Source organism: Lepeophtheirus salmonis, chromosome 2 (genome assembly GCF_016086655.4).
Source record: "Lepeophtheirus salmonis chromosome 2, UVic_Lsal_1.4, whole genome shotgun sequence".
NCBI lineage: Eukaryota > Metazoa > Arthropoda > Copepoda > Siphonostomatoida > Caligidae > Lepeophtheirus > Lepeophtheirus salmonis.
The window spans coordinates 17,106,280-17,133,490 of NC_052132.2; the positions used below are offsets into that span (position 1 = coordinate 17,106,280).

Here is a 27,211-nt window from a genome sequence, read left to right on the forward strand (position 1 = left end):
GACTTGATAATGATTTATGATCGTTTGGCCTATTGACTCAAAATCCCTAAATTTGAATCCCAAAAAAGTTTTTCTCTTAATAGTGCTCAATAATTCAAATTTTTGTATTTGACTATAGTATTTCAAATTTACTGACACAAATTTGGTTTAATTTATCCAACATTCAGAATGAAAATAGAAAAAATATCTAAACAATTTTTTTTTTGAGGATTTCCTTACATTTAGAGCAGTTTCGTTAATTAAGCAAAATGATATTATGCTTTGAAGTGTGGAACCTGTCATAGTATATATTTTTGAGCAATTTTGATCCTGTAAAAAAAATCAAAAGGTAATTTTTTTTCCATGTTTCAGATGCAACAATATCCTAATTGCAGTTTCCTCTGAATCTATTCAATAAAAACCCAGGGGTGGGCTATGGGAGTCTGTAGCCCCCCCCATAAAAAAAAAAAAGAAAAAGAAAAAAAGAAGGGAATTTTCGCTTCTTCCTAGAAAATTTAACATTTCAATTTTTTTTCATTATTAAGTTGAGTACTTAAAATATAATTTAATTTTCCAAATTATTTAGTGATTAAAAAAGGAAATACGGGGTTTTTGCATGTAATATTTTTTCTCTTTCACGTCGCTATCTCTATTGTATCACGCAACCTTTCCTCCAAAAAGAAACAGAAAAATGCCCGTAATCATTTGTTAGTTAGCTAAATAAGTCAATCAGCTATTTATATCTTATATAGTCGCAAATTATCAGTGTCATATTATTTCTTTACCATTTTTAGAAGAAATTACATATTATTAAAATCTGCATAGTATTTTATTTAATAAAATTTATAATTTTGCTTAGTAATATTTATTTAAAAGAGTATTTATAACTAATTAATATACCATTTTTATGAAGAAATAGCCAAAATTTCTTCATAAAAATAATAAAATGTCCAATAAATATATATTATAAACGACGAGAAATTGTAATTCTGTTCTTTTGCAAACGGAGCATATCTACAGAATAACTTATTACTTTGTGTATGTATGAAAAAGAATAAATTATGAAATAGCCATTCCATATCAAGGGAGAAGAGGGAATCGACAGCTGACAACAAAATGCATAGTGTATTTTTATGTTAGCGAGATAAGACCCTGCTTTGTTCATTATTTACTAGGTCTTTGTTGTACATTTAACCACATATTTATTATATACATTAAAAAATTACACTCTTTTGGGTAAAATTTTGGACTTTATATTTTTTTTTTGGAAAATAAATTGCCGAACTTCTTTCAAATTGGAGCCCCCATGTGAGCCATGTGCAAACTAAAAAAAATTGTTTTTTCCACGAAGAGGTATGATAGTCAGTAGCTTGTTGTTTAAAAAAATGGGGCATTGCGAGATTAATTTTGAAAATACCCTCTAAATAATATTAATATTGAGGGAGTTATATTCTTTTGCCGCAAGACGGCGACACTCTCAGATGCTTCATTAACAAACTTTATACAAGTAAACAACGCTCCTGCCCTATTTGATATATTTTTTATTAAAACCGTCATTAAGAAGGATTGTTCTTTCCTTAAAAAAGGTCATTCTAAAGATAAAATTGAACATTCTATATTATAAAAAAAAGTGATACGATAATTATTAAAAAAAGGTCATTTTATTTTAGAAAAAATTCTTACATTTACCCCAGTACTCTACTCACACTAAAACCCGCCCTAGCCTCTGTTATTAATTATTATACCACCCAGATTGGAATTTTAGCCCTGCGCTATCAATTTCGCATAGGGCTCCGTAATAGCCACTCGGACATTTGGACATGTCCCCTGCCAATTGATGGATCTATGTATTATCCACCCATTAGTTAATATAAAATGAAGTTGAAATGAAATAGATGTAACAATAACATAAAACACAGAGAATACTTCCAATACTTTACTAAAACTAAAGGACTTTAGGCAGTACTTTAACTAAAACAAATATTTATACGGTAATTTGTTGTCGGTTTTCGGTTTTTATGCTTCTTTTCCGTTTCTCCGTGTTGGAGCGAGGATTGACTCAATTTTAAGTAGCTATTGTTACGCAGTGAACAATTCTCAAGAGTAATTGTATAATATTTTTTTAGTTACGAAGAATTGGCCAATTTCACCATTAGCTAGTTTGAAGCGATGGGAGCTTTTCACTTAAAAGAGTAAAATTCAATACTCGACTTCCTGGTATGATTTTCTTGATGAAACAAGAAATAAAATTGTAGTTTTAATTTCCCTCATGCTGGGCTCTTTCATATCCATGTTCAAGGACAATAACTCTTGAAGTACCGAGTGCAATAGAATTTCGACAGAAATAGGACTACCAACGGAAGTGTGTCTGAACTCTTTTAATCATTAATGTAATTATCCTTAGGAGTAATGATGGCTTCTAGGAGGCGGAAGGCCTGATACCCACTGTGGATGTAGCCCTCTATCATGGCATTTCAGTGCTGGCTGAGAGTGGCTTTTGAGGGTCTCGGTGATTGAATGAAGAACATTAAAGGCTTTCCCTTGACTTGCACCCAAAAGTCGAGCCAATGGGTTTAATATAAGGGCTGTAGAGATCCCAAGAGTATCGAAAAAGGGTTCAAAAGACCCATTGAAAAAGATCTTGCAACGGAGAAGATGGGTTTCTGTCATTGCTTGTGTTAAAAGTGGCATCTCCAACCTCACAAGACTCTTTCCAATCACTTCTGGACAGTCTGGTGCGGAACACCAAAATCTCTTGCATGGGCCCTCATGGACTTGAGGGGATTGGCCTAGGCTGTTTTATTTAACTCTTCCGAGTTCAGTTTGGCCTTTTTGACGGAGCCCTTCGTCCTCTTCAACGTTTCGGACTTGCTGACGGTGTAGACTGTGGTCCTGGAGATACCCAACCCGTTGTAGTAACGAAATGTTAATTCGTCAATCACGTTCCAGTGTCCTTTTCTCGACTTGTATGTAAGCTAAAGAGCTTATGCTTGTTTTCTTATGCGCCCCTAGTCTTATGTTACTAATTGTTTACTTTATGCTTTAATATATCGAAATATGAATTAATTTCAATTACTCAACCTTCATGTGAATATATACAAAATCCATGAATATTTTAAACAATTTAACTATATATTTTGTATCACAAACTTTTATGTTATATTCATAAAATGATAATATAGAGTTACAGTAATAATAATTATAGTCATGATAATAAAAGAAGTCCATTAAATTTGGGATATGCCCATATAAAGCTCATAATTATAAGATTATAATTTTAATAATAATTCATAATAATAAGATTTAGATAATATTTGATCATTATAATTTGGTTTTTTCCCCTGGATAAATAGATATACATAGATTATAATTCATATACCTACCTCCTCCTATTATGCAAATTCAAACAATACAAATCAACGGACGAAGAACACTATTTCTTTTCTTCACATTTTAGAATAAATAATAAAAGGTGAGAAATAAACATATCTTGAAACCATCTTACATTTAATAAAATTCATATTAAAAAAAAACAAAAAAAAACTACAAACAGTAAGAATATTGTATTAATTGTTAAATAAATATATTATGTATTTATAATATATGACGTCATACATTCATCCTACATACTTTGTTTAAGTAATATAGTATGCATATTTGATTCTTTGGTTTCTCGTTAGGAATATGTAAGAGTATATTGTACATATTATAAGGGTCTATTATGCGAACCATCATTTTCTGTGTCTTCTTCAATCAAATTCCTCGACTATTACATTTTACGTGGAAGTGTTCCAACAATGAAATTTGGCTTTTGTTTTTTAGCTTCAGCTAGATCTTTACTCGCTTGTTTATATCCTATTGGACCATAGTCGTACAGATCTTTGTAATCAGCATCCGCGTAGTCAATATTTTTAGCACCATCTACGTCATTTTTAAGAGCATCGAAGTCCTACAAATAAAAATATTCATTGTATTAAGGAGTCATCCAGGATTTAGAAGAAATTCAGAATATAAAGTGGGAAAGATACGAAAGAATAAGGGGAAAATTTGTCAATGAGAAGTTCAATGCGCAGAAAGATATTAATAAAGCCTTGAATATAAATATAATATTTTTTAAATCCTTGAAATACATTTAAAATGACTTATTCTTCAATGATTTTCTTTCTATGTATAAACCCCTAAAATTAAGAATTACATGTTAAGATTAATAATGTTTTAGTTATAACATAGAAAGCAAAAAAATATTGATAAAGTATGTCAATTAATATAATATCTACCTAAAAAATGTGTATCGAATTCAATTGTTAGCCCTGGTCGATCCGTGAGTGTTAGAAGTTAAGTAATAACTACAAATAGTCCAAATGAAGAATAAAAACAACAACTAACAAACACACACAAACGCAAAGGGATCGCGAATAAGTTTTACAGAATTAGTAATGAAGGTTACACGTCAATCTCTTGCCCCACTGAAGCCTGTGAGTTGAATTTAAGAATGGCATAGTCTGTAGTTGAAGACGTGGGGGGTCGATTTTGCTGATTGAGATTATCACCCGTTGACTTTTTGAGTGCAAGGTCTGCATACACGATTCGACCTGATCCTGAGGATGCTGTTGTACTTGTGGTTGACTGATCCGTGTCTGTCGTGTTGTTTCTGGAGGGAGGAGGTTGCACGGATGAATGGCTCAAATTGTTTTTGGGGTTGTTGTTTGAGGATGTGTTTTTACTGTTATTATTATTATTATTGGATTGATGACTGTTTTTATGTTTATGATTAATGTTATTGTTTAGTGTGGCAGGATGATAATAGTATGAATCAAATTGTCTTGGTGGCTGAATAGCAGTATCAGGATACACACCACCCGAACTTCCATTGGGTGTCTGAGTTCGAGCTGATAATGTTGAATAATATGAGGAGGATACAGTTCGGAGAGGAACTGCTGTACGACGGGATGGATGATTGCTAAAGGTTGGATGCTTAGCGCGACCTGAGGATAACAGATGCTCTTCTGCTTGTCTTTGATGACGAAGTCGTTCGTTGTTGCTGCTGTTTCTTAGCACTGCCCCTAGAGGGTTCGATAACTGGTCCTTTCCCGCTCCCGGTATTACACCTCGCAGGAAGTGTCGAGGTAAACTCTGATGATAATTGAACGGACCGCCGTTTCGAAGATGATGGGGGGCACCCTGATTGATTTTGTGAGTGAATGAGTGAATATAAGAAAAAAGTTTAGATTATTAGTGGGTAAGGAGATCAGCCAATCATTTACATTCAATATTAAACACATACATACAAGAATAGGTAGACTCATAATTAATTATAGCAGCTAATTTCAAGTCATTAATTTTTTAACATAAAAATGATAGATCAATTTTCAGTTTTCAATCTATAAAATAATTTTAAAGTGTATAAAATCCCATAACCATTTACGTTTGTACCCCTAAAATTAAAAATTATGTATACCTGATTTTCATTAAGATTATTTGATCTACTATAATTATTATAATGATCGTTGTAGTTTCGAGAGGAAGGGTACTGTGAGGAAGGAGGTAGAAGATGATAAAGGTTAAGGATATTATTGAGGTGTGTATTATTGTCATTTTGATTTCTGTTGTTGTTCTTTGAGTCTTCATTGTCATCCAATACAGGAGAGCCTCCTATATTATCACCTTGCTCCTTTTCAGCCTCAAGGAGATCAAAGATAGCGTCATCAATGATTGCACTTGTCGTTTCGAAATCTTCTTCTTGAATATTTACTTGACTATAATTAGCTCGACTCGGAACACGTAGACTCGCAAATTGAGGGGAAGACCTCCTTATTCCAGAGGGAGCCACAAATAATATGGAGTTATGAGCACCAGAGCGAGTGCTTCCATAACCAGAAGAACCGTTTTGACTTAATTGACTAGGAGGACGACTGAGATGACTGGACGGAGAAGAAGTTTGAAGAGGGGGAGGATGAGAAGGATGGGTAGAAGGTGGAGGAGGAGGAATAAAAGACGGGACAAGGTATGACTCAGATGTGGTTGTGGTCTCATTAAGTGGATCTACCATATTCTAAAAATTAATTTTAAATTAAAAATAAAACAAAACTCAACAAAAGGAAAAGAAAAATCAGCGTAAAATAAAAGTGGAAGTATGTTGAGCACTTGAATGGTACGAACCTACATAATATGATTGCGAATTCAAATGCAAAAAAAATCAAAAACTCAACTTTAAATAAACAAACATAAAACAATAAACAAGTTTAGCTTCTACCACTGGGGACTTCGAAAGTGGTTGCTACGTGTAAATCATATTAATCAATTAATTGAGTAGGTATACGAACAAAAAACAATGCGTAAAGAGGTGAAATAAGTGAAAGACGACAAACATACCTGCTTTTGGGGCATTCCTTGATGAAAAGGAAGATTTTCGTAAAAGGCCCTCTCTGCGTTGGGATCATCTGGGTGTCCGCTGTCGGGACTAGTTTTATTATTTTTTGATGCGATATCTATAGAGGGAAACATTTAAATACACATATAAGAAATGAATTAAAGACAGATTATACAAAGTTCTTTCACCAAAATAAAGGAAATGAGTTGTGCAAAGAAAGTTAAACTAGGTGCGAATAAGAAGATATGACACCTTCAAAATACCATTCATTATTTGTTAATAGCAATAGATTTGTATATATATATGTATATAGAAACCGATTTTAATACAATTGTATATATGTCAAGTAATCAGTGGATATATAGATTAAGATAGTCAATACCTCAAAATTAATAAATATTTATGTAAATAGCGAAATAAAGATAAAATAAGAGGGAGATATCTACAACAGAAATAAGGAAGGGCCCACTAAAGTAAGCAATGAACAGGATTTACCTTTTTGAACTGAGTTACGTACTTCAGACTCATCAGCCCTACCTCTACCACTCATTGTCATTTCCTCGGTGGTAGGAGTGGAGGACTCTGATGATTCTTTACCATTAAGCCCTTTAATATGAACATGCACTCCGGGTCTTAAGGGCCATTTATGTCTCGGTTGGGGAACAGGTACTGACTTAGCATCGATGGTATCTATTGAGGATGAATCCGTGATATCCTTAATGCTCGTGGTTACATCTCCGCTACTAATATAATTGTTGCATAATGGAAAAAAGTTAATACTTTTGGAAAATTAAACCAGGATTTTATGGATACACATGCAAAAAATTATCTTTTTTTTTTTTAATAAAAAAAAATAAGAATTGGATGGAAAAAAATAAAAAAATAATAATAATCAAACTACAAAACATGCTTTAAGTCATGACGACTAATCAAATAAAATAATATGTGAATATCGAAGTCCCGATAAATCTTGTACTCTAACTTTTAGTCTTAACTAGCTCAAACAATATCATGCCATATTTAAATGATTCTTAGATATTATATGCCTCATCTAACCTGTTAGATATTCGACAGATGAAGAATAGTATCTAAACGAAGACGGCGAAACTTCGTACGCACTAAATTGAATAAATTGTTTAATTATTGCAGTTACTTTTTAATACATTTGATTCATTTTTTGCAGCTATACGTCATCAGTATAGGAGAATCCTTTTTGAATGTCTCAAAAATGTTCATGATATATGTTGCATGGTAAAAAAATGTATTCAAGATATAGTACTTACTTATCTCTCTCCTCATTTCCATTTTGATTCGAGTCTATAGGTTATGAAAATAAATGATAAAAAAGAACAGGTTGTTAATTTCACACGATTGGTTAATGGCCATACATCTATACGTATATGTAGGCTTGTATATCCTAAGCATTTTTGAGCCAGTGAGTTTTGTGGTTGTCGTCGACAATTTGAACAGTGTTTTTTTATTTACTAAAGCCGTTGTCATTATTGTATTTTCATTCTGGAGGAGAGAACCTATAGTATGTATAAACTATAAAGAGTAACCACGAACGTGTTTGCTCATGAATGACTGAGAGTAACGGTGGGGAGTTATCAGATTAAGTCCTTGTTGGACTCGGAGCAATATTGGGGATCAGCATTGGAGTAATTCTTACCTAAATAATTGTTGGATACGGGTTGGGCTTTTTGTTTATTTCGCAGCTAATTTAAGGAAATGTCATGATAGCTAAGCTATTTTCCTCATAAAAATTATTCAGATTATTTAATTTTTAGTTTCTTTTTTTTTTTTTTTTAAAAACAACCTCGTGGATGATTTTATATTCATCTATGGTTTTCATTATTCTTTCATTCTTAAGGAGAGAAGATCTAAATGTAAAGTAATCAATAGTATTTGTACCAGTGGCGCCGGACCCATAGGGGCAATTCATCTCTTCACTTTTGAGTAATTTTATAGTTATAAAAAAATGGTCAAATCCCTGAAAAATTTGAGATGTAAAAATTTTTGAAGTATGTTTTTTTCAATTTTTTTTTATTAAAAGAAGAAGATTATTCGTTGAAATTTTATCTTCACCAATTTTTTTTACCTATCTCTAAAAAAAAAAGTTATTTGTTCAAAACAAAAAATAAATAAATAACTTTCAAATAAGTGTTTTGTCACTAAACTGTCAAATTTAAAAAGTTTGGAATTTATAGAATAAAGTCCAGCGCCGGTAAATTGTGCTCAAAAATAGCGGGTAGTAACGCTGAGGATTTTTTGTGGAGTAATAAGTTTAAGTTCATGTTGGACTCAGAGTAGAATTGAGGATCGGCAAAAGAGTGACTATTGTATGTTTGCTTGTTTTGCTTGATACGTACGAAATTTGAGTTCATTTCCTTCCTCTAATAGCTACCCACCTTCTAATTTAATGATATCACATGAAAACTAAGCAGCTCTATTTTCAAAACATTATTTAAATTGTCAGAGTTACCCAAAATGCATAAGATTTACAACTCTACATATATGTATGTAACTTAATAAAACGCTCAAAAAACAATTACATCAACAACAAAAGCAAGAAAATAACCTCCAAAAGCTTAAAAAGAAGCAACAATTTCATTTCCCTAGTTGAGGTCGTTGACAGTCAATAACTTACACTTTTCTTCAGGCTTTTTCTTCTTCCTACAGCACATAATATAAGCAACCACGAGAAGTAGTAGAATCACGACTATAGCGGCAAGTATGGTGACAACGATAATGAAATTCGAATTCCCCATTTTGACTAGTCCAATACCTTTAAGATACAAATGAATGGGATTGTCATATCATTAAAATACCAGAGTTAATATCCCTTACCCTCAACTTCTAACTCACAGGGGAATCCCTCTCCCATTGAGTTATTAACATAGCAATAATAAAGACCAAAGTTTTCCTCTACCGGATCCAAACGCAAATAAGAGTTGAGACCATCTACTTCTGCACCCTTAATTGTCTCATTCCCTTTTTTCCATTTGAAAAGCACATCCGTTGGATTGGCAACGGACTCGCACGTTAGCTGTAAGTAACCATCTTCATCACATTGCTTAATGACACACTCAGGTTTATCTGGGAATTCATAAAATATGATACAGGCGTGGCATGAAATATTTTGGAACTTACATTGTACGTCGATCAACATGGACACTTCAGCAGAACCATGTCGATTTTGAACTCGACATGTATAATCTCCTGCCTGATTACGAGAAATCCCATAGTCAAATAACAAGTTACTGTCTGTCGTGATAATTTCATCATTAAACTTCCAAATGTAGTTGGCCTCGGGATATGACTCCGTTTCGCAGGAAATTTTCTCAGTGGATTTCCCTTCTTGAACAGTAACAATTTCCTTGGATACTCGAATATTTTCAGGAGGATCTGAGTAAAGAAAGCTAGATTTAGACACATATAGCAAATCAATTGTAATTGCAACATACATTCAACTCGAAAGTAAGTATCACTGCTAACTCCTGGAGTTCCCACTAAATTTTCCGTACTTTGACAAGTAAAATTAGCATTATCCGTCTCCCTATCTAGTTTTCCATTTGGCCAGTTTTGAATTCTCCAGATGAGCTCGGATTTAACTGACTCAAAGTCATTTTTAGCAAAGTTTGAAGGAAGGGATTCTGTAATGATTGTATATCTTGAGTCATCATCCGCAATAGGAATTCCATCCTTTAACCAAAATATATCACAAAGAGGGGAACATTCAACTTGACAAGACAACGAGAAATTCTCTGTTGTAGCCATGGCTCCTGTGTATGGAGGAAGACGTTGAATGAATGTAGGAGGTGCTAAGACTTGAATTGATATGTAGTCCTCAGTTCCTCTGCCAACTTCATTCACTGCAACACAACTAATATTCGCCTCTGTTTCTAGCGTAACAGGATTTATTGTCCAATTATAGGTTGTCACATCATTTACAACATGGCCTCCTCTCTTCCATATATAAGTTGATGCTGGAGGGCGGCCTGGATCAGACACACCACAAGTTAATGACAATGATTCTCCCTTGACTACCTCGTCATGATCTTTTTGAATAAAGGCAGTGCCAGGCGAATCTGGAAAAGGAGAAAAGAGACAATGTCAATTAAGATAAATACATAATTATGTATTCCATTAAAGAAACATACAAAAGACTTCTAAAATCTTTTCATCAGAGAAGTCACTCCATCCAGCTTCATTGACTCCTTGACATGAGAAATTTCCACTGAAATGTCGACTCACATGCTCAAGGAGTAATTTACTTGGGTCAATATCACAGAGATCCATATTATTCTCATCATCACATTGGGGTAATTCCTTTAAAAGCTCTCCATCCATAAACCATTTGACTCCAGACAAAACATTAGGATTACCCATCTTAACATCACAAAAAAGGGTCACATTTCGCTCATCTGCTTCAGAAATGGGTGATCGTGGATCCATTCTAAGTGATACTTCAACTTCATCTGAAATAATTGTATGTATTATACCATTTGTATATATTATTAAACATATATATTGTATACAACTTTATTCTGTAGGTATAATACATATGTAAGTAGGTTTATATTCGTGACAAGATAACTTACAATACACATCAAGTATAGAGGGCTCTGATGATTCCCCAGAGCCTATTTCATTTTCAAGAAGGCAATTATAGGTTCCTGACGCGTCTCTAGACACATTTTTCAAAATTAGAGCAACATGACTTAGTCCATCTTCTATATCAACAGCTGTCAAATTCCCCTCTTCATAAAACTGTCCATTCCGATACCTACAAAACTTGATTATGTACATTTGCACATGAAGTATATAAAAATAAGACTATACCATTGAACATTTGTCAAATTTTTAGGATTCGCGTCAAACTTGCAGTATATAGTCACTGTACTTGACTCATTCACAGTAATATTTGTGGGGTATATCTCAACTTTTGGTGCATCTAAGAATTAAAAAAAACCAACAGCCCATTAAATATTATCAAAGTAAATAAAAATATATCCCTACATAAGACGGAAAGCGTGATTGAATCTCTTTGGGGTTCTTCTTGAAAAGATTCGAGAATGTCATTATTTGCTTCACAAGTTATAAACTCATTATTTTCAAAACGAGAGGCCGTGAAGCTGATTCGACTCTGCGTCTCATAAGTATTGTCCTCCTAAAAATAAAACACTTTTTAGTCATCTATATACAACTTAAAAAATATCCCTCCAATGCTAAAATTACAAAATCTTGAGCATGAGTTACCTGTTTAACAGTGACTTCAAGCGGAGGTTTCTATAATTTTCAAAGCAGCAGCAAATAGAAAATGTATAATCAATAGAAACACCTTTCTTATATTCATTAGACAAACTTCAATTAAATATATATTTTTCATGAACTTTGATTGACCTTTAACATTACATTCAATGGAAATTTAAAATGTTTTTCCTTTTGCACTTAATTATGTACTAATAAAGAAATTTCGATTTTATTGTTCATGGCTTAACTTGCATCCATTTTTGGTACTATTATATATTTTATGGCCTTATTACCTGAAGTGCTTTGACCCCCGGGGACTGTTCAGCAAAAGGTCTTGATCCATTATACCACGTAATAACAGCTGCTGGTCTTGCACCAATAGTACGACACATTAAAGTCACTGTACTTGACTCAAGTATTGGTTCGTCAGAACCAATGACTTCTGTATTCAATGGACGGACTGAAATTAAATGGTTAACCAATCCAAAAATTAGTTTGAACAATGAAAACTTACGATTCACGTCGACTTGAACAGAGGAGGACATGGGATTATCTCTTATTGCTTCATTTTCCGATTTACAAGTAAAATGTGATCCCAAATCACCTCTTGATAATTTAATACGGACCTCATTTTTACCAGTGCCAGTCCCATCAGGCTCTTCAAATGAAGAGGATTTACCTTTATAACATACAAATATAATAATAATAATTTAAGTAACATTATTTTAATATAAAAATACCAGGTAGAATGTCAGAGCCATTGTACCAAGTCACTTTAGGAATAGGTTTTCCACCACCTGATTCGCAAAGTAATCTCAACTCTTGCCCCTCGGTGTACGGCCCTATGATGGAGTTGGAAATGTTTTTGTCCTCAGGTAAAGAAATGCTCACAAATTTAGGTTCCGCAAGAGTAGTTAGTTTGACAAGTTGAACAACAGGACAATTTTTAGCTATATCAAGAAACGTGATTTCACACTTGTATTCCCCCTCATCTGTTGTTTTTAATTCCGTCAGCCTCAACTTTGCACTCGTAACGTTATCATCAATCATCAACTGGGCTCTGAGGATATAAATAAATAATACAAAATTCGATAAAAATGATAATATGAGGAATAAAACCTTTCTGACAATTCCCCTTCCGCTTTAGCGAAATCAGCAAACGGACTGTATACAAAGACTCGGCGGTTTTCTTTGTACCATTTAATGGAATGAAAATCTCCACACTCTTCTCTATTTATGCTGCATGGTAATTGGACTTCCCCTCCAGCTAAGGCTTTGATCTCATCTCGAAATGCACCTATTAATTAATTGATGAAAATATAAGACATCTCATAAATATGAATATTTAACAAAATAGTTTAATTGTAAAACAAGGAAATTAATATGAATCTGTTTCGATTTAATATATTCTATTAGAATAATTTTTTTTTTTAGCTTTCTATTGCATAATATCTAAAATTCAAATGTATTACACAATTACATTGATAGGGACTACAAGGTAGTAAATCCTAAGCCTGCAATTTTTGTTGTTATTGGCAACGTGATCAGTATTTTTTTATTTATTTTCTAAAGCGGTAATCATTATAGAGCATCCTAACGTAAGGTTGATCAAAAAACTATTCCTTTAATATCTAGTTTTATTATGTATCTGAACTTAAAATGTATTAAAAATATGTTATATATATTATTTTTATGGGCGTGGCTTGGTTTTTGGAATTTTTTGAAAAATTTCAAAAAAATTTCACCTTTGCTATTTACACAAAATTTCAAAAAATTTATTTTCAAAAATAAAATTTGTCGAAAAAAAATTTCAAATATTAAATTTTATAGGAGAAAAAATCGAAAATCCATAGCTATTCAGGGAAAATTAAATTTTTTGGAAATAAAACCAGAATTTTTTTCAAATATTTCACTTTTTGAAATTTTTTTTAAAAATCTATAGCTTTTCACAAAAAATAAAAAAAAATTGGAAAAAAGTTTAAAAAATTCTAAAATCCAAAGCTATTCACAAAAAAAAAGTAGAAAATGGAAAAATATCCACAGCTGTTCACAAATAATTTAAAAAATTATTTTGAATATTTTTGTCTAATTATCCTACTTTTCTTGTCTCTAATCGATCAAGCACTAATTATCCTACTTTTCTCGTCCCTAATCGATCAATCAACAACAAAAAAAAATTAAAATACAAATCTAGCTATTTGTATGGTTTTTTAGTACACATTACTTAGATTCATTCAAATATCAGTAGTATTCAATGCGCAGGTATTGAGTTTGTCAATATTATTATGATGTAATTTATGACGTCAATACAAATCCTTTATTTTTTAATTATTGACAGAAAATAACATTGTATAAAGTTGATCCACAAATGTTTGCTTATGACTAACAATTATAATTTGTTGGGAACGTTATACGTGTAAGTCCCTGTTGTACTCCAAGTAGGATTGAGGACCGAAAATGTAGTAATTCCTGCCTATGTCTTGACTTCATAAAGAGTGGGACTTGTGATTAATTTATTCATCTTGCAGGTGCTCGCAGCTAATTTAATAAAACTTCACTCCTCTCGAACATTCTTTAAGCTGTTAGGGGTATAATTAGGGATGTGAAAATTGTCCAAATCCTCATTGCATAGATTTGAAAAAAGTATTTGTTGATACATTGCAAGGTATTAGTGCTTATATTAATTATTTCCCCCTATTTTGAAAATTCAAACGTATTAGCGAGTAAGGAGCACTATACTTTGTAAAGAACATGAGATCTACCCCCTGCTCTTTTACTACTAAGTGAAAGCCCCTCCCCCCACCTTTTCCCCCAAAGAATTTCATTCCCCGAACCATTTACCTCACGAGCCCATTACTCCCATTCTTGAGATGTACGGTTAGTAAATGATGGTTGTTTGGAGCGATGTTGGGCAATACAACTTTCAAGTTCAAATCGGAAAGTAATTATTAGTTCTAGATATAAATCATCAAAATTTGAATACTAAATAAAAACATTTTTCAATTAAAATTGATACTTAGCCTGATTGTTTCGCCAGAGGCATACCATATAAGAGTCAATACATATTCTTACTTAATAAAGTTAAATCAATAATTACGTTTGTATGGTTGTTAAAAGATTGAACGTTTGGTAGTATGGTTACTATTTGCGGTAATGGGGGTAAAATGTTGGCGGGTAAAGGGTTCAGGGGGTAGACGGCTTTAGGAGTGAACTGTTAGGGGGTACTCCTTCTTTTTTAGAAGATTTGTCTTTGATTGTTCCCAACATATGTATACTTTTCTTTTTAATTTACACTCACGGGGAGTTAGAAAACTTCTCCATCTTTAGTTATCATGTCATTTTCCGTTGTTTTTTTCATACGGAAAATGCTTACGATTGACAAACCTAGTCATAACAGACTTCCAATTTGACCATGCCCATTTTTCAAATTAGAAATGTTAGAAAAATAAATAACTTAAAGAAAATTTATGGATTATTATGTGCTTGGAACTCTTCCAAATTCAATATACACATATACTGTTTCTATATTTTACCTATAAATATATATATATATGTTTAAATTATTATAAGGTAGCCATTATTTCCTTTGGTATAAATTCAATCAGTAATAAAGGATTTGTTAAAATAATATCCAATCTACCAGGAATAATAATTAGTAATCAATGTGTGGGTTGAAAAATAGTTTTTTGTCTTTTATGTTCATTTTCATCATTTAGTATTAATCACTTTTTGTCTAGTGGAGGGCCTTCAATCTTTTAAATAGATCCTACCAATTCAAGTCAAATATGAAAAATGTTGAATTGTATTATTGCTACATATAATGATTAAATTAATAGCAAACATCATGAGAAGGTCACACGTCGTTTAAGTTTTTTAAATGTCTCATATTTAATAATTAATTCTTATTTTGCATCCCTAAACACATATTAAATCAAATATAATAGATTTATTTTTCTGAAGGAAGAAAAAAACTTCTGCCCACACCATGAAAAGTGAACAAAATATGTTCATTTATGTATGAATATATTTTTATAAAATAAATCAATGTTTGGGAGCTCTAACACTGATCCTTCATGAACAAACTTATTTATTTATTTACAGAGACTTTAAAGTTTAAAAAAAAAAAAGAGGTTATCTTTTTATGGCCAAAAATCTTATGTATAAGAGGTATGAGTAAACAGAAACTGTTATTTTCTAATTCAGAATTCCAACTTAAATTTTCATTTGATTCTCAAAAAAAAAAAAAAAAAAAAAATCATTATGTTGCAACACATTTTCTCAACGTTTGTGAGGTTTGATCTTTTTACTGATAACGTCGTTATCTTTATTGTATCAAGCAACCTTTTTTCCAAAAAAAAAAAAAAAAAAAAAGACCCGAGATAATCTCGTTTTAGCCAAATAAGCCAATCATACCAACCGCTATTTATATCTTATATACTCGCAGACTATCACTGTCATTTATTTCTTCACCATTTATAAAATAAATTACATATTATTAAAATCTATATAGTATTTTATTCGATACTATATTATAATATTGCTTAGTAATATTTAAATAAAAGAGTAGTTATAATTTATTATTATATTATTTATATGAAGAAATAACCAAAATTTCTTGATAAAAATAATCAAATTGCCAACGTATATTATGTAAACGACGGGGATTAACAAGAAGTTGTATTCCTGTTCTTTTGGAAACGGAGCATATGTATACAATAACTTATTATTTGTGCATTTATAAAAAAGAATGAATTATGAAATAGCCATGACGTATCAAGAGGGAATCGACAGCTGACAACAAAATATATTGTTTTTTTTTGTGTTAGTGAGGTAACGTCGTGTGATAAAAGGATTAGACACCATTGATGATTTTCTTATTGAAGTTATTTAAAAACTTTCGAAACATTGTTTATTTTTGAAGGTTTAGCTTTTTTTTTAAATAACTATTTTAGAAGAATATACAATCTTTCAAAAGTTTTAAGATAACTATTTGCTAAATGTATTTTTTCTTTCTATTTTTCAATAGTAGAAAATCCTGAAGCACACTCAAAAACGTCTAACTATTTAATCTGTCAAAAATAAACTAAAAATGCCAAATGATAGCTGATATTGACAGCATTTGTTGTGAACAATTATACCAACAAAATAAATATGAGAATCGAATAAGAATTGAACTCGAAAATAACGGTCTCTTTTTTATCAGACCTCATAATAATGTACCTCCAAATTGAAGTACTACTCGCAGAGTTATGAAAAGAATAAGCAAGATTTGCAAAATAATTTATTAATACATATGTTAAAGTCTTTCTTTGAATTAGCAATAAAAGCCCCTTAAAAATGAAGGGTGTGTGTACAAAGTAGAATGTATTTAAAATAAAAATAAAAACTCTACAAAATAGGTTAATTTAGATTTAATTAATATATTTTTACTCTGTTCTAAAAATTTGCGGGAGGTTTTTTATTTTATTTAAAAAAAAAAAAAAACTAAATATTCTTACATTGGGTGGAGCTGAGCTCAAAAGAAGAAAAACAATTACAAAATACTTCTAATTTAAAAAAAAAATGAGTTTTAATTGAATAGGTCATAAAATAGAATACAAGTAATTTTAAATGTTCTTGAATTATAACACAAAGATTGTGGATAAGGCAATGTTGATTGTAGAGTAATAAATATATAGATGCATATTCTAATGAATACAAATTGGCTCCATGCAAAGGAAGGTTCTTAAAGTCTGAGTGTACCTACTAATTTAAGAGACAAAATACAACAGTATTTGTAGAGGCAAGAAGTACCTACAAGAATTCATTTCCGTCAAACATAAACAGGCGACCTTTTAACCCCCATTTCCGTTGATCTCTTTGGATGATCTTATTATCCATATAAATAAAATATTAGTAGTTTTGGATTGATCTAAAAAAAACTAAAAAGTACTAATACAATTTGTCAATCCTAGGACCGGTCCTTATTGGTATTTTATGGTAAATAAAAAGCTGAAGTAACCGTGTTATGAGGGCCTTTCAGCTGTTTAACATAACCTCTCTCAAAGAAACAAGATAACTGAAGTTTAAAGACGGAAGTGTCCGGAAAGAACGTGTTATTCTAGCCATCATTGATTATTTTCTTAGTTTTTATACCGGCGTTACTTCGCACCCACAAAAATACGCTTTGTACTTTGTTGTCAGCTGTCGATTCCCTCGTCTCACTTGATACATCATGGCTATTTCATAATTGATTCTTTTTGATATATAAAGGAAGTAATAAGTTATGAATACTCATGCTCTGTTTCCAACAGGACATGAATATAATGTCTTTATTGATCCCTCGTTGCATATATATATGCCATTTTATAATTTCTATGAAGAAACTTTGGCTATCATATGTATAGCTACGCTTTTAATGAGATGATCAAAATAGTATCATAATAAAGTATCGAATAAAATACTTTATAGACTTTTAATTTTATGATGTATATACATGTATTATTCATTTTAAAAATTGTAGGGAAATATTATGGCAGTGATAGTCTGGGAGGACTTTAAAGATAATAAGCAGTAGATATGATTGACTTATTTGGCTAACTACCAGATGATTTCAGACCTTCTTCTGTTTCTTTTTGGAGGAAAGGTTGGGCGATAGGATAAAGGTAACAACGTGATATATGAACTAAAATAAATTACTTGAAAGTTTCTCCTTTTCTTGAGTTTGGTTCTAGATTGTTTCTATGTTGAGGTATTACATAAAATAGGCACTAGATCCAGCTTTGGATACCATAATGGGTTTGTTTATTAGACAATACAATTTTCATATTTTTAAAGCACAATGGATTCCCTCCTAAGTTACAGACATTCATACATATATCGGAATATTTCGTTTGTATTTATGATCTTTACTTGCAACATACATACCTACTCCTGCTACTTCTTCCAAGCCCAAATTGCCCCCCTCAATGAGCTTCCTGCTGATTTAAGATACGTATATTCATATATATTTCTTTATATACTAATAATAATAATAGTAATTGCAAATAATACAGTGTGTACCAGACTCATTGTACTCTCTAAGTCTACAGGGTGCGAGGTAACATCGTGCACTTTTTGATAACGAACAAATAGGGTAAACTTTTGCAATACTCCTTGTCACAGCCTTCTTTATTGATATATCTTCTTTTTTTCAAAATGATTTACTTTGACTGACTCCATGCCCTCCGACCTGGACCTAAATGCACCGCAGCATTTCTTGATAAAGACCTCGGACAAAGCCGCCCACAGCTTCACGAGAGATGCATTGAGATCATCCACATTTAGGTGCCAGACTCTCTTCTCGACTACATCCCAAAAAGTGGAGGGGGAACAGTCTAGTAGACAAAACGACCCATTACGCATATTACTCAAGTCAAAAATTTATGGGCTCTTTTTACACGGTTGGCCTTGGTTGCTGTTGAAAGCTGTTGCTAATGTCATGGTACATACCGAGTCTTCCCCAAATCCTTCACATATCTCTTTACAGTCTAATTACTGTTATTGAAAGCCTTGGCATACAGTCGCTAATTACTGTTATTGAAAGCCTTGGCATACAGTCTCATCGACTTGAACGGACTTTTGGTGATTGGGGTTTCCATTTCTCCATGATCCCTATTTTTTGGCGTCTAACACTGCCAGGGGATATCTCAAGGCTCTGACATGAATACACCATGCTTTTAGCTTCTATGCTGACAACTATTGATTCTGAAAAGTTTTTTTTTTGTATATAAACTGTAGATGTACTTGCTTTTAATAAAACAACTTAGTATTACAAGATATTCCGCCTAAAGTAATCTAGATTTTTTAAAGTAAAGTCCCCGATTTAAACCATCCACAAAATACAATTATCATTCCTAACTTACGAGTATGCGGGGTGATGATACATGATTAGGACTTAGGACAAAAAGCCCCTATTGTTCTGTGTTATTAGTTATTATATTTCTCTACTTCAAGGCAATTACCTAACCATACATGCAGTGAAGTAAATATTAACACATTTTGAGCCTATCATTACCTCTCAATAGCAATTTCCTTATTATCCAATTCCCTTAGATTTAAAAAATAAAAGATTTATGAGTCTCAATTATTCAGAAATTGTTGCTCTTACTCCAATAATTATGAAATAGAATGCAGTCAACATTTTTCAGACACCTCGTTACCTCTATTGTATCTCGCAACCTTTCTTTTTAACAGAAATAGAACAAAGAAAAAAGACACAAAATGAGTCCGTAGTCTTCCAACTAGGTATGGAATTATTATTAAATATAATTGTTCAATTCTTAACAAGATATAATTATAATTTAACCCATCAACGTTCATAAAACAGTAGAAAAAAGAAGCAAAAAAATCGACAGCTGACAGCAACATGTACATTTTTGCCTTGCATACAAAGTTCATAAACGTACTCATGGACCAATTAAATCTCTTTATATATTTGTGGCGCATCAACATTAAAACAATTTTGAATAAAAATCAAGAAATTGATGAAATCTCAATATATTTTTTACTTCAAGTTGCAATGTGAGTACAAGTTACAATTTATATAGGCAAGCAATTTCTTCGTCTTAAAAACACATTATTTAATTACAACATTGTTCATTTAACCCAATATTAATGAATATTTTCGTTTCATTTGATAAGTTTTATTTACATGGTTATTATCTATTTATGAGGCATATAACTGTGGGCATATGGACTTTATAATGTACCATGGAAAAATTCTACTTTATTGATTTGGAAATTACACCATTAGTTTATCCATGCAGGGCGTCCGTAGAATTATATTGGGGAGGGAAGCTTGATTTTTAGAATTTTTTTTGGAAAAAATAAATTTTTTTCCAAAAAAAGTTTAAAAATTAATTTTCAAATATTAAACTTTTGGAGAAAAATTTCAAAAATTCATAGCTATTTACAGAAAATATTTTTTTTTTTTGAAAACAAATTCAAAAACCTACAGCTGTTTACAAAAATTAAATTTTTTGGAGAATAAATAAAAAAAATATTTAGCTATTTTCATAAAATTACATTTTCTCTAAAGAAATTTGGAAATTTATTTTTTTTGAAAGAAAATTAGATTAAATAAATGAAATTTCGAAGATAAAATTTTTAGGAAAGAAAATTAAAAAAATATTTGAAGTTTCAAATATTATATTTTTAAAAGAAAAAGTTCAAATATTACATTTTCTAGTAAAAAGAAAAAAATCAAAATCCTTATTTGGGGAGGGGAAGGGGGTCGGTATTTTAATTATATTAGAATTTTAAGTATAGTTGAGAGCTTTGGCTTGATTTAAGAAATAAATTGTGGCCCTGATATGCCCCCTTTCAACAATAAAATATCTCAACTTTTCATTCTTCTATTAAGACGATAAATTTTGGCTACATTAATTGTAATTTGCGACAACTCTAAAGATTTAATAAGATAATTTTTTGATAAAAATAGACGATCATTTACCGTAAAACAAAAATGAAATCCACACTCAATTTTGAGAAATACCAGTCAACCTTTATTTTTGTGTAAACAGGATACATTTATTAACAGTATAATTTTAGTTAAAATAAAAATTTCTTTACAGAATATTTGAAAGATTTTTTAAGGAGAGCAAAATTATTCTTTTAACAACTTTTTTAAGAAAAAAATAAAATAATATACTCGTATACCTATACAACTTTACCAAGTAGCAAAAGTCTATGTATTGTATGCCTATGTAATCTGGGAGAAAAGTCATTTTTCCTTATTTTTTGCTAATCTTATTATTGCTTTTACTTCGCAATAACATAATCTTTTATTTTGTTGTATAATTAAGTATAAACTTTTACAAGTTTGTTACTCTCTCTCTGTACAAACAATGAAAGGTACCCTTATTTATAGATTAAGAACAAACAAAAATGTCCCATATTAATTGCTTTTCTTGTGAAAGGCCATGAATTAATAGCCATTATTATTATTTTTTTTTATATATGTAATTACAATTAAATTTATTGCTCTAAGGATACATACATAACTTTATCATGCTAAATCCATAAAGGTGGACATAATTTATTACTTTGAATATAATACACACAGTACAAAGACTTGAGGATAAAAGAAAAGTTAGACTACCTACCCAAGGTTCTCTGATTAGCATCTTGTCAAATAAAACCGTCAAAGTCTTTTATTATTTGCTTTTACTAATGTATTTTTTTTGTGTTCCTTTTAAATTATTTTATTTTTTGGTTTTTATTTTAGGGTCGAAGGCATACTTCTGGGGTTGTTAATTCTAAGCTTTTTTAGTGTGTAAAAAGGCCCCCCAAAAACTAATAAAGCAACACTAACAATTTGAAGAATGTTTAAGAGTAGTTTTTCTGTCATGATGTTTCATTAAATTAGCTGCGATTAACTGTGAGATGAAAGAAATAAACACACGCTTCACTCTGTATCATCAAGGATATATGCAGGAATGACTTCGTTTTTGATCCTAAATTCTACTCTGTGTCCAACAGGCATGTACACTTTTAATTCCATAACAAATTTTTATCAACGCTGTATAATTATCCAGGATGAAAATAATATTATCGACCGCCATGTTAAAAACAAAGAAACCGAAAATAAACATGGTTATCCCCACAATTTGAATAATTTTTGATAGAAGAACAATTTTGTTGTCATAGTTTTCATTACATAGCTCCTTGCAGCTATGTAATGAAGAAAAATTGGACAAGTTCCTCTCCGTATCTAGCAATGATATAGGTGGGAATAATCTGGGTTTAAAAATGACCTAATCCTATTACTCTTTTGCGTTACACTCCGTCATTTTTGATCAAAAACACTCATGGCTACACTTGATACTTCGATCTTCTCTCCATAAAAATGAAAGATAAATTATAACAGCTCTAGAAAAAAAACCCACAGTCTATTTGGCCGCAACAACGAAAGGACACTCAAGGAACAAAATCAAAATGATATCAGGTAATAAATAGAGGAGATCCTATCTGTATCAAGGAAGGGCATTGACAAGATTTACTCCGTTGTTTGAATCCAACAGAGATTTAGAGTGATAACTCTCCAACAAATCCACAAGGTTACACTCCAGCATTTATGACAAAAATTATTTATGGTTAAAGAAACAAAGTATCTTTTCTGGATCCAAGAAGGACATTGGCAAGAATTACTCCGTCGTCAATCTTCAATCCTACTCTGAGTCGAAGAAGGTTATACAATTATAACTCTCCAACAAATCCTCAACATCCTTCATGATCAAAATCAATCTTGGTTACACGCTATAGTTAGATTTTCTCTCCTGAAGAAATAACTATTAACTATTCAGTTTGCCAGCAACAACCACAAAACGCACAAGCTAAAAAATGCCTACGATTGACAACCCAATACATTTATATTTTTAGCCCTATGATTTTTCCTTTTTGCTAGACTCATGTTGAGACAGACTCGATAATGTTTTCAATTTGTTTAATAAATTATAAGGGATTTTTTTTTCATGTGGAGATGAGTAAAAACAAAATAAATATTGAATTATAATGAAAAAAAAAAAAAAAAAAAAAAGTTTGAACCATTGACTTGATAATGGTCCTCAATACATACATATGTAAAGTGCCTACTATGAATCATGATGTAGTGACTACAGAGAGAGAGAGGGAACATCCGACCCTAAAAAAGGGCATTTTGTTTTGACGTATTTTTTTATGCGTTTTTTATGAGCAGAACAGAAATTTGTTTAAAGGTGTACTTTTTATTACTCAAAGAATAGACATATAAAGATCAGACGAGTTTTTATTTATTTTTTATCTTCTTTCTGATGAAAGAGATAAGAGTTGATAGATGTAGAAAATAGTCATATATATAGGGGCGTTCGCAGGATTATATATATATATTTTTTTTTTTTGGGAGGGAGGAGGGGTTTTTTTTTGAAAAAAAAAAAAAAATTATGGAATTTTAATTTGATTATTTTAAAATCCACAGATGTTTACAAAAAATTTAAAAAAATTAAGTTTCAAAATTTAATTTTTAAATATCAAATTTTACGAGAAAGTTTTTAAAAAGGGATAGCTATTTAAAAGAAAAATTAATTTTGTGGAAAAAAATTAAAAATGAGGTTTCAATTATTAAATTTAAAAAAAAATATTTAATTTTTTTGGTTGGGGCGGAGGGGGGCAACCCACCCCTGTGCACGTCCCTGTCATACAATTTATTAGTTTTTTTTGTTTTTTTTTAATAGTCCTTGTAATGGTTGTACGAAAAAGGGCTTTGAGTCTTGAGAAGTAAGTGATTAACGAAGAAGAAATTAAAGGCAATGTGATGGGAGAATGCAAATTCATGCTTACTTTGTGGTTTTTTGTTTTGTATCCATTCAAAGCATAAGGTTATGGCAATTTTCATTATACATAAATAATTCGTGTATGTAATAGTTCATGGTCATATACTAACTCCTTTTGCATTGCTAATATGTACAATAAGTAGGATTGTAAAACCTAAGCATTTTTTAGAGTGTGAGTTTTGTTGTATTTGGCAATCTGAACATTTTTTTTTTAAAGCTGTTTTCTTATTGTTTCATTCTTGAGGAGAGAATATAAATTTATAAAGTGTGAACTCGAGTATGTATGCTCAAATAATGACGGAGAGTCACTTTGGATTTATAAGCGAAGTCCTTTTTGGACTAAGAGTAGAATTGAGGATCAAAAGCAAAGTAATTCCTTCCCATGTCATTACTTGATACGAAGTGGGACTTGTGTATTTATTGTATAAGTGTAAGTTCTTGTTTCTGTCCTTCATATCACATCCACTCGTTATTCCCAGCCACGGAACTATTGTTCTATGGGTATTGGCCACAACGCTTAACAAGAAATAATTCTGATTCAATCAATCAATGTTCAGAAAATGATTTTTTTTTGGAAGGAAGGGGGAGAAGAAACATCAACAGTTGTCTACAATAAACTATTAATTTTTGTGTCAGTGAAGTATAATACCGTGTGTTCTAGAGAACATAATATGTTAAGGACAAGGCAGCCTATTTAGTGACATGTTCCGAAAGCTACAAAGTAGTTAAGTAAGGCACTATGTAAGGCTGGGGAAGCAATGGCAGTGATAGGCTACCAGTAGGTGGGCTTTCTAACTGTATTTAATATTTACAAGACAATTAATCAGTTATAATTGGCTGAATAATCGGTGCATCTCAAGTAAAAACGATATTATTTAAGTACACAGTAATTTGAAAAAAACAAATACAATTTGTCAAAGGAAACAATAAAATACTCATTGTAATTAGTTTTTTGTTTTTTTTGCCCGGCCAGTTCGTTAACATAATCTTTCAAAAAATTGGTATATATACATATATGAATGGACCTAATCATCACTAGGGATCCCTTGTAGAGTAATTTGGCTTTATTGAAGGAGTGGCCTCACTATTCATACATAGAATTAAGTCGACATCGCTTATATTAAAGCCCTGATAGTATTATTTATACGCCATAGGTCGTCGATACGGAAATAATCTTTTCTTTTGTAAAAATAATCTTTTTTAAATTATATGGTATAATTTCCTCATCATTTATTTTCAGAGGAATTAATGATGATATTTTTGCAGATTCATTACTATAAATAAATTCCTTTCTTCATAAGTTAAGTAAATCCCTTTTTTAGTTTCATCTCTTTATCAAAGTCCATGGGATTTACCAAAAAATTCATTCGAAAATGATTAGAAATGAAGGGAACAATCATCATTTGGGAATATTTTTCAACTTATTAACCTCACAAATATATATTTTTTTCTCAAGACATTTTCTGCCTATAGTATTATTATCTTCTTCATAATGGGTAAAAACCTTTGGTTGACAAAAATGAGCTATAAAATTTTAATCCAACAACAATTTACATAATAATAAAACTAATAAAAAATTCAAAAACAGTTTTTTTCTTCGTTTTTACAAGCTATTAACATAAAATTATTCATTATGTGGAGAAAAATAAAATAAATGGAAATTGCAGTCATATAACATAAACATGAAAACAATAGCCATTGTGTAAATAAATTAATGTTAGTATTTAACAAATTTAAAATTTTTGCAAATGTTTTTCTTTTGGCTGATTGAGTCTCACGATTTCTGCTTGTACAATGTATATAGTAATAGAAAAGGTTGGAGCATTGTCACGCATTGACCTCACAAATGATTTCATGTGTACGAAATTCTATTTGTACCCCGATAATCATCATCGTCAGCATTGATGCATAAAATATGCCTTGTCGTTATGTACAAATAAAATAAACCGAAAATGAACACTAAAATCCTAGCCATTTGTAGTATGTTTGAGAGAAGATCAGCTTAGCTGCTCAGGCGTTGAATTAGATAAGCTGCAAGCAACCATTAGAGTATGAAAATAATCACAAATCCCACTATGTAAAGGACAAGGAAATCTTCAATTCTTCTACTAGTCCAAAAAAAACCTACACTTGTACATAAGGATGTCATTTTTTTAATGAAAAAACTATTTTTAGAAATTAGTAAAGGAAAAACGATTCTTGCGTTTGTTTGCTGTCAATCCTTAATTATACTCCAAGTCCAACAAGGACCTTATAATTCCCGAGCAAATACTCATTCTTAATCTTTGTCTGTCACGAGCACACGCACTAATTATGACTAGAGTTGCCATTTTTGTAAGGAAAAAGGTTACAAAAAGAAGGCGAGACAAAATGATTGCTGTCGTGTGGATTTAGCTTGTATAAAAGTCGACTAAAAATTTCCGTATACACGTTTATAAAACAAAATCTACAATCATAGAACTTTAAAATTACTGTAAATTTGGTCATTTAAGCTATGATGAATCATCACTGATGAACAATTATGCATAAAACATGACTTGTCCCTACGTAAAAATAAAAGAAACCAAAAATAAACCTGACAATGTGAAAAATATTTGAGAGGAGAGTAACTTAGCTCTAATCACCTTCTATTAGATTAGCTACAAAAACCGTGAGAGGAAGGAAATAGGCACAAGTCCCACTCCGTATTAGGCATGAAAATGTACCATGGAATCCTCAATTCTACTAAGAGTCCAACAAAAACTAACACTTATAACAAGGGATGCCATTTTTGTAATGAAAAAACTATGTTTAGAAATTAGAAAAGTAAAAATGATTGTTGCGTGTCCTCTTTCTTTTCTTTTTTTTCATTATTTCGTAGGTCGTTGTGTTGTTAACATACCTCTATTAGTTAAAAACTATCATCAATCTTGGGTTTAACTTGTTATAAAAATGCATACTTAGATAAATACATATATAATTATGTTATTATCTACACTAATGCTATTGTAAATATAGAAGTTTTTCCACTTTATAGCAGTAGATCATTTTCTCTTCACAAAATCATATAATAAGCAGCTAATAGTTAAATTAAACAGCCTAGGAAAAGAACATTCAAGTTTAATTTTGCCTATTTCAAAATACGAGTGAGCTAAATAATACACCTGATTTTCATCACTACTAATAACTCTCGAGCAAACCTTTAAGGTTCTCTCCGTCTTTCAGGAGCAGGGGCTACATAGATCTATAAAATAATTAGATAATAATGATGCCAGCTTTGGAAAATAAATAAAACCTTGTT

General features: G+C 31.2%; 1 protein-coding gene across 10 annotated transcripts in view; it reads right to left on the reverse strand.

Annotated features, from left to right (window-relative positions):
* Positions 1-3,090: 3,090 nt before the first annotated feature.
* LOC121132340 (hemicentin-1) overlaps positions 3,091-27,211 on the reverse strand; it is a 59,421-nt gene continuing 35,300 nt past the window's right edge. Inside the window, exons 2-20 of one of the 10 annotated variants that reach the window (XM_071886647.1) lie at positions 12,722-12,899; positions 12,343-12,662; positions 12,117-12,281; positions 11,896-12,062; positions 11,609-11,638; positions 11,369-11,519; positions 11,192-11,303; positions 10,951-11,135; positions 10,510-10,827; positions 9,814-10,437; positions 9,500-9,754; positions 9,197-9,445; positions 8,997-9,134; positions 7,633-7,666; positions 6,845-7,092; positions 6,352-6,467; positions 5,438-6,031; positions 4,257-5,160; positions 3,091-3,928 (exon numbers count right to left, since the gene is read on the reverse strand). In XM_071886647.1, the coding sequence (XP_071742748.1) occupies positions 4,423-5,160; positions 5,438-6,031; positions 6,352-6,467; positions 6,845-7,092; positions 7,633-7,666; positions 8,997-9,134; positions 9,197-9,445; positions 9,500-9,754; positions 9,814-10,437; positions 10,510-10,827; positions 10,951-11,135; positions 11,192-11,303; positions 11,369-11,519; positions 11,609-11,638; positions 11,896-12,062; positions 12,117-12,281; positions 12,343-12,662; positions 12,722-12,899 (4,622 nt within the window). In that variant the 3' untranslated portion in view covers positions 3,091-3,928; positions 4,257-4,422. Of the gene's footprint in view, positions 3,929-4,256; positions 5,161-5,437; positions 6,032-6,351; positions 6,468-6,844; positions 7,093-7,405; positions 7,468-7,632; positions 7,667-8,996; positions 9,135-9,196; positions 9,446-9,499; positions 9,755-9,813; positions 10,438-10,509; positions 10,828-10,950; positions 11,136-11,191; positions 11,304-11,368; positions 11,520-11,608; positions 11,639-11,895; positions 12,063-12,116; positions 12,282-12,342; positions 12,663-12,721; positions 12,900-27,211 lie in introns of all 10 variants that reach the window. The other 9 variants (XM_071886649.1, XM_071886648.1, XM_071886650.1 and 6 more) reach the window with 9 other exon arrangements.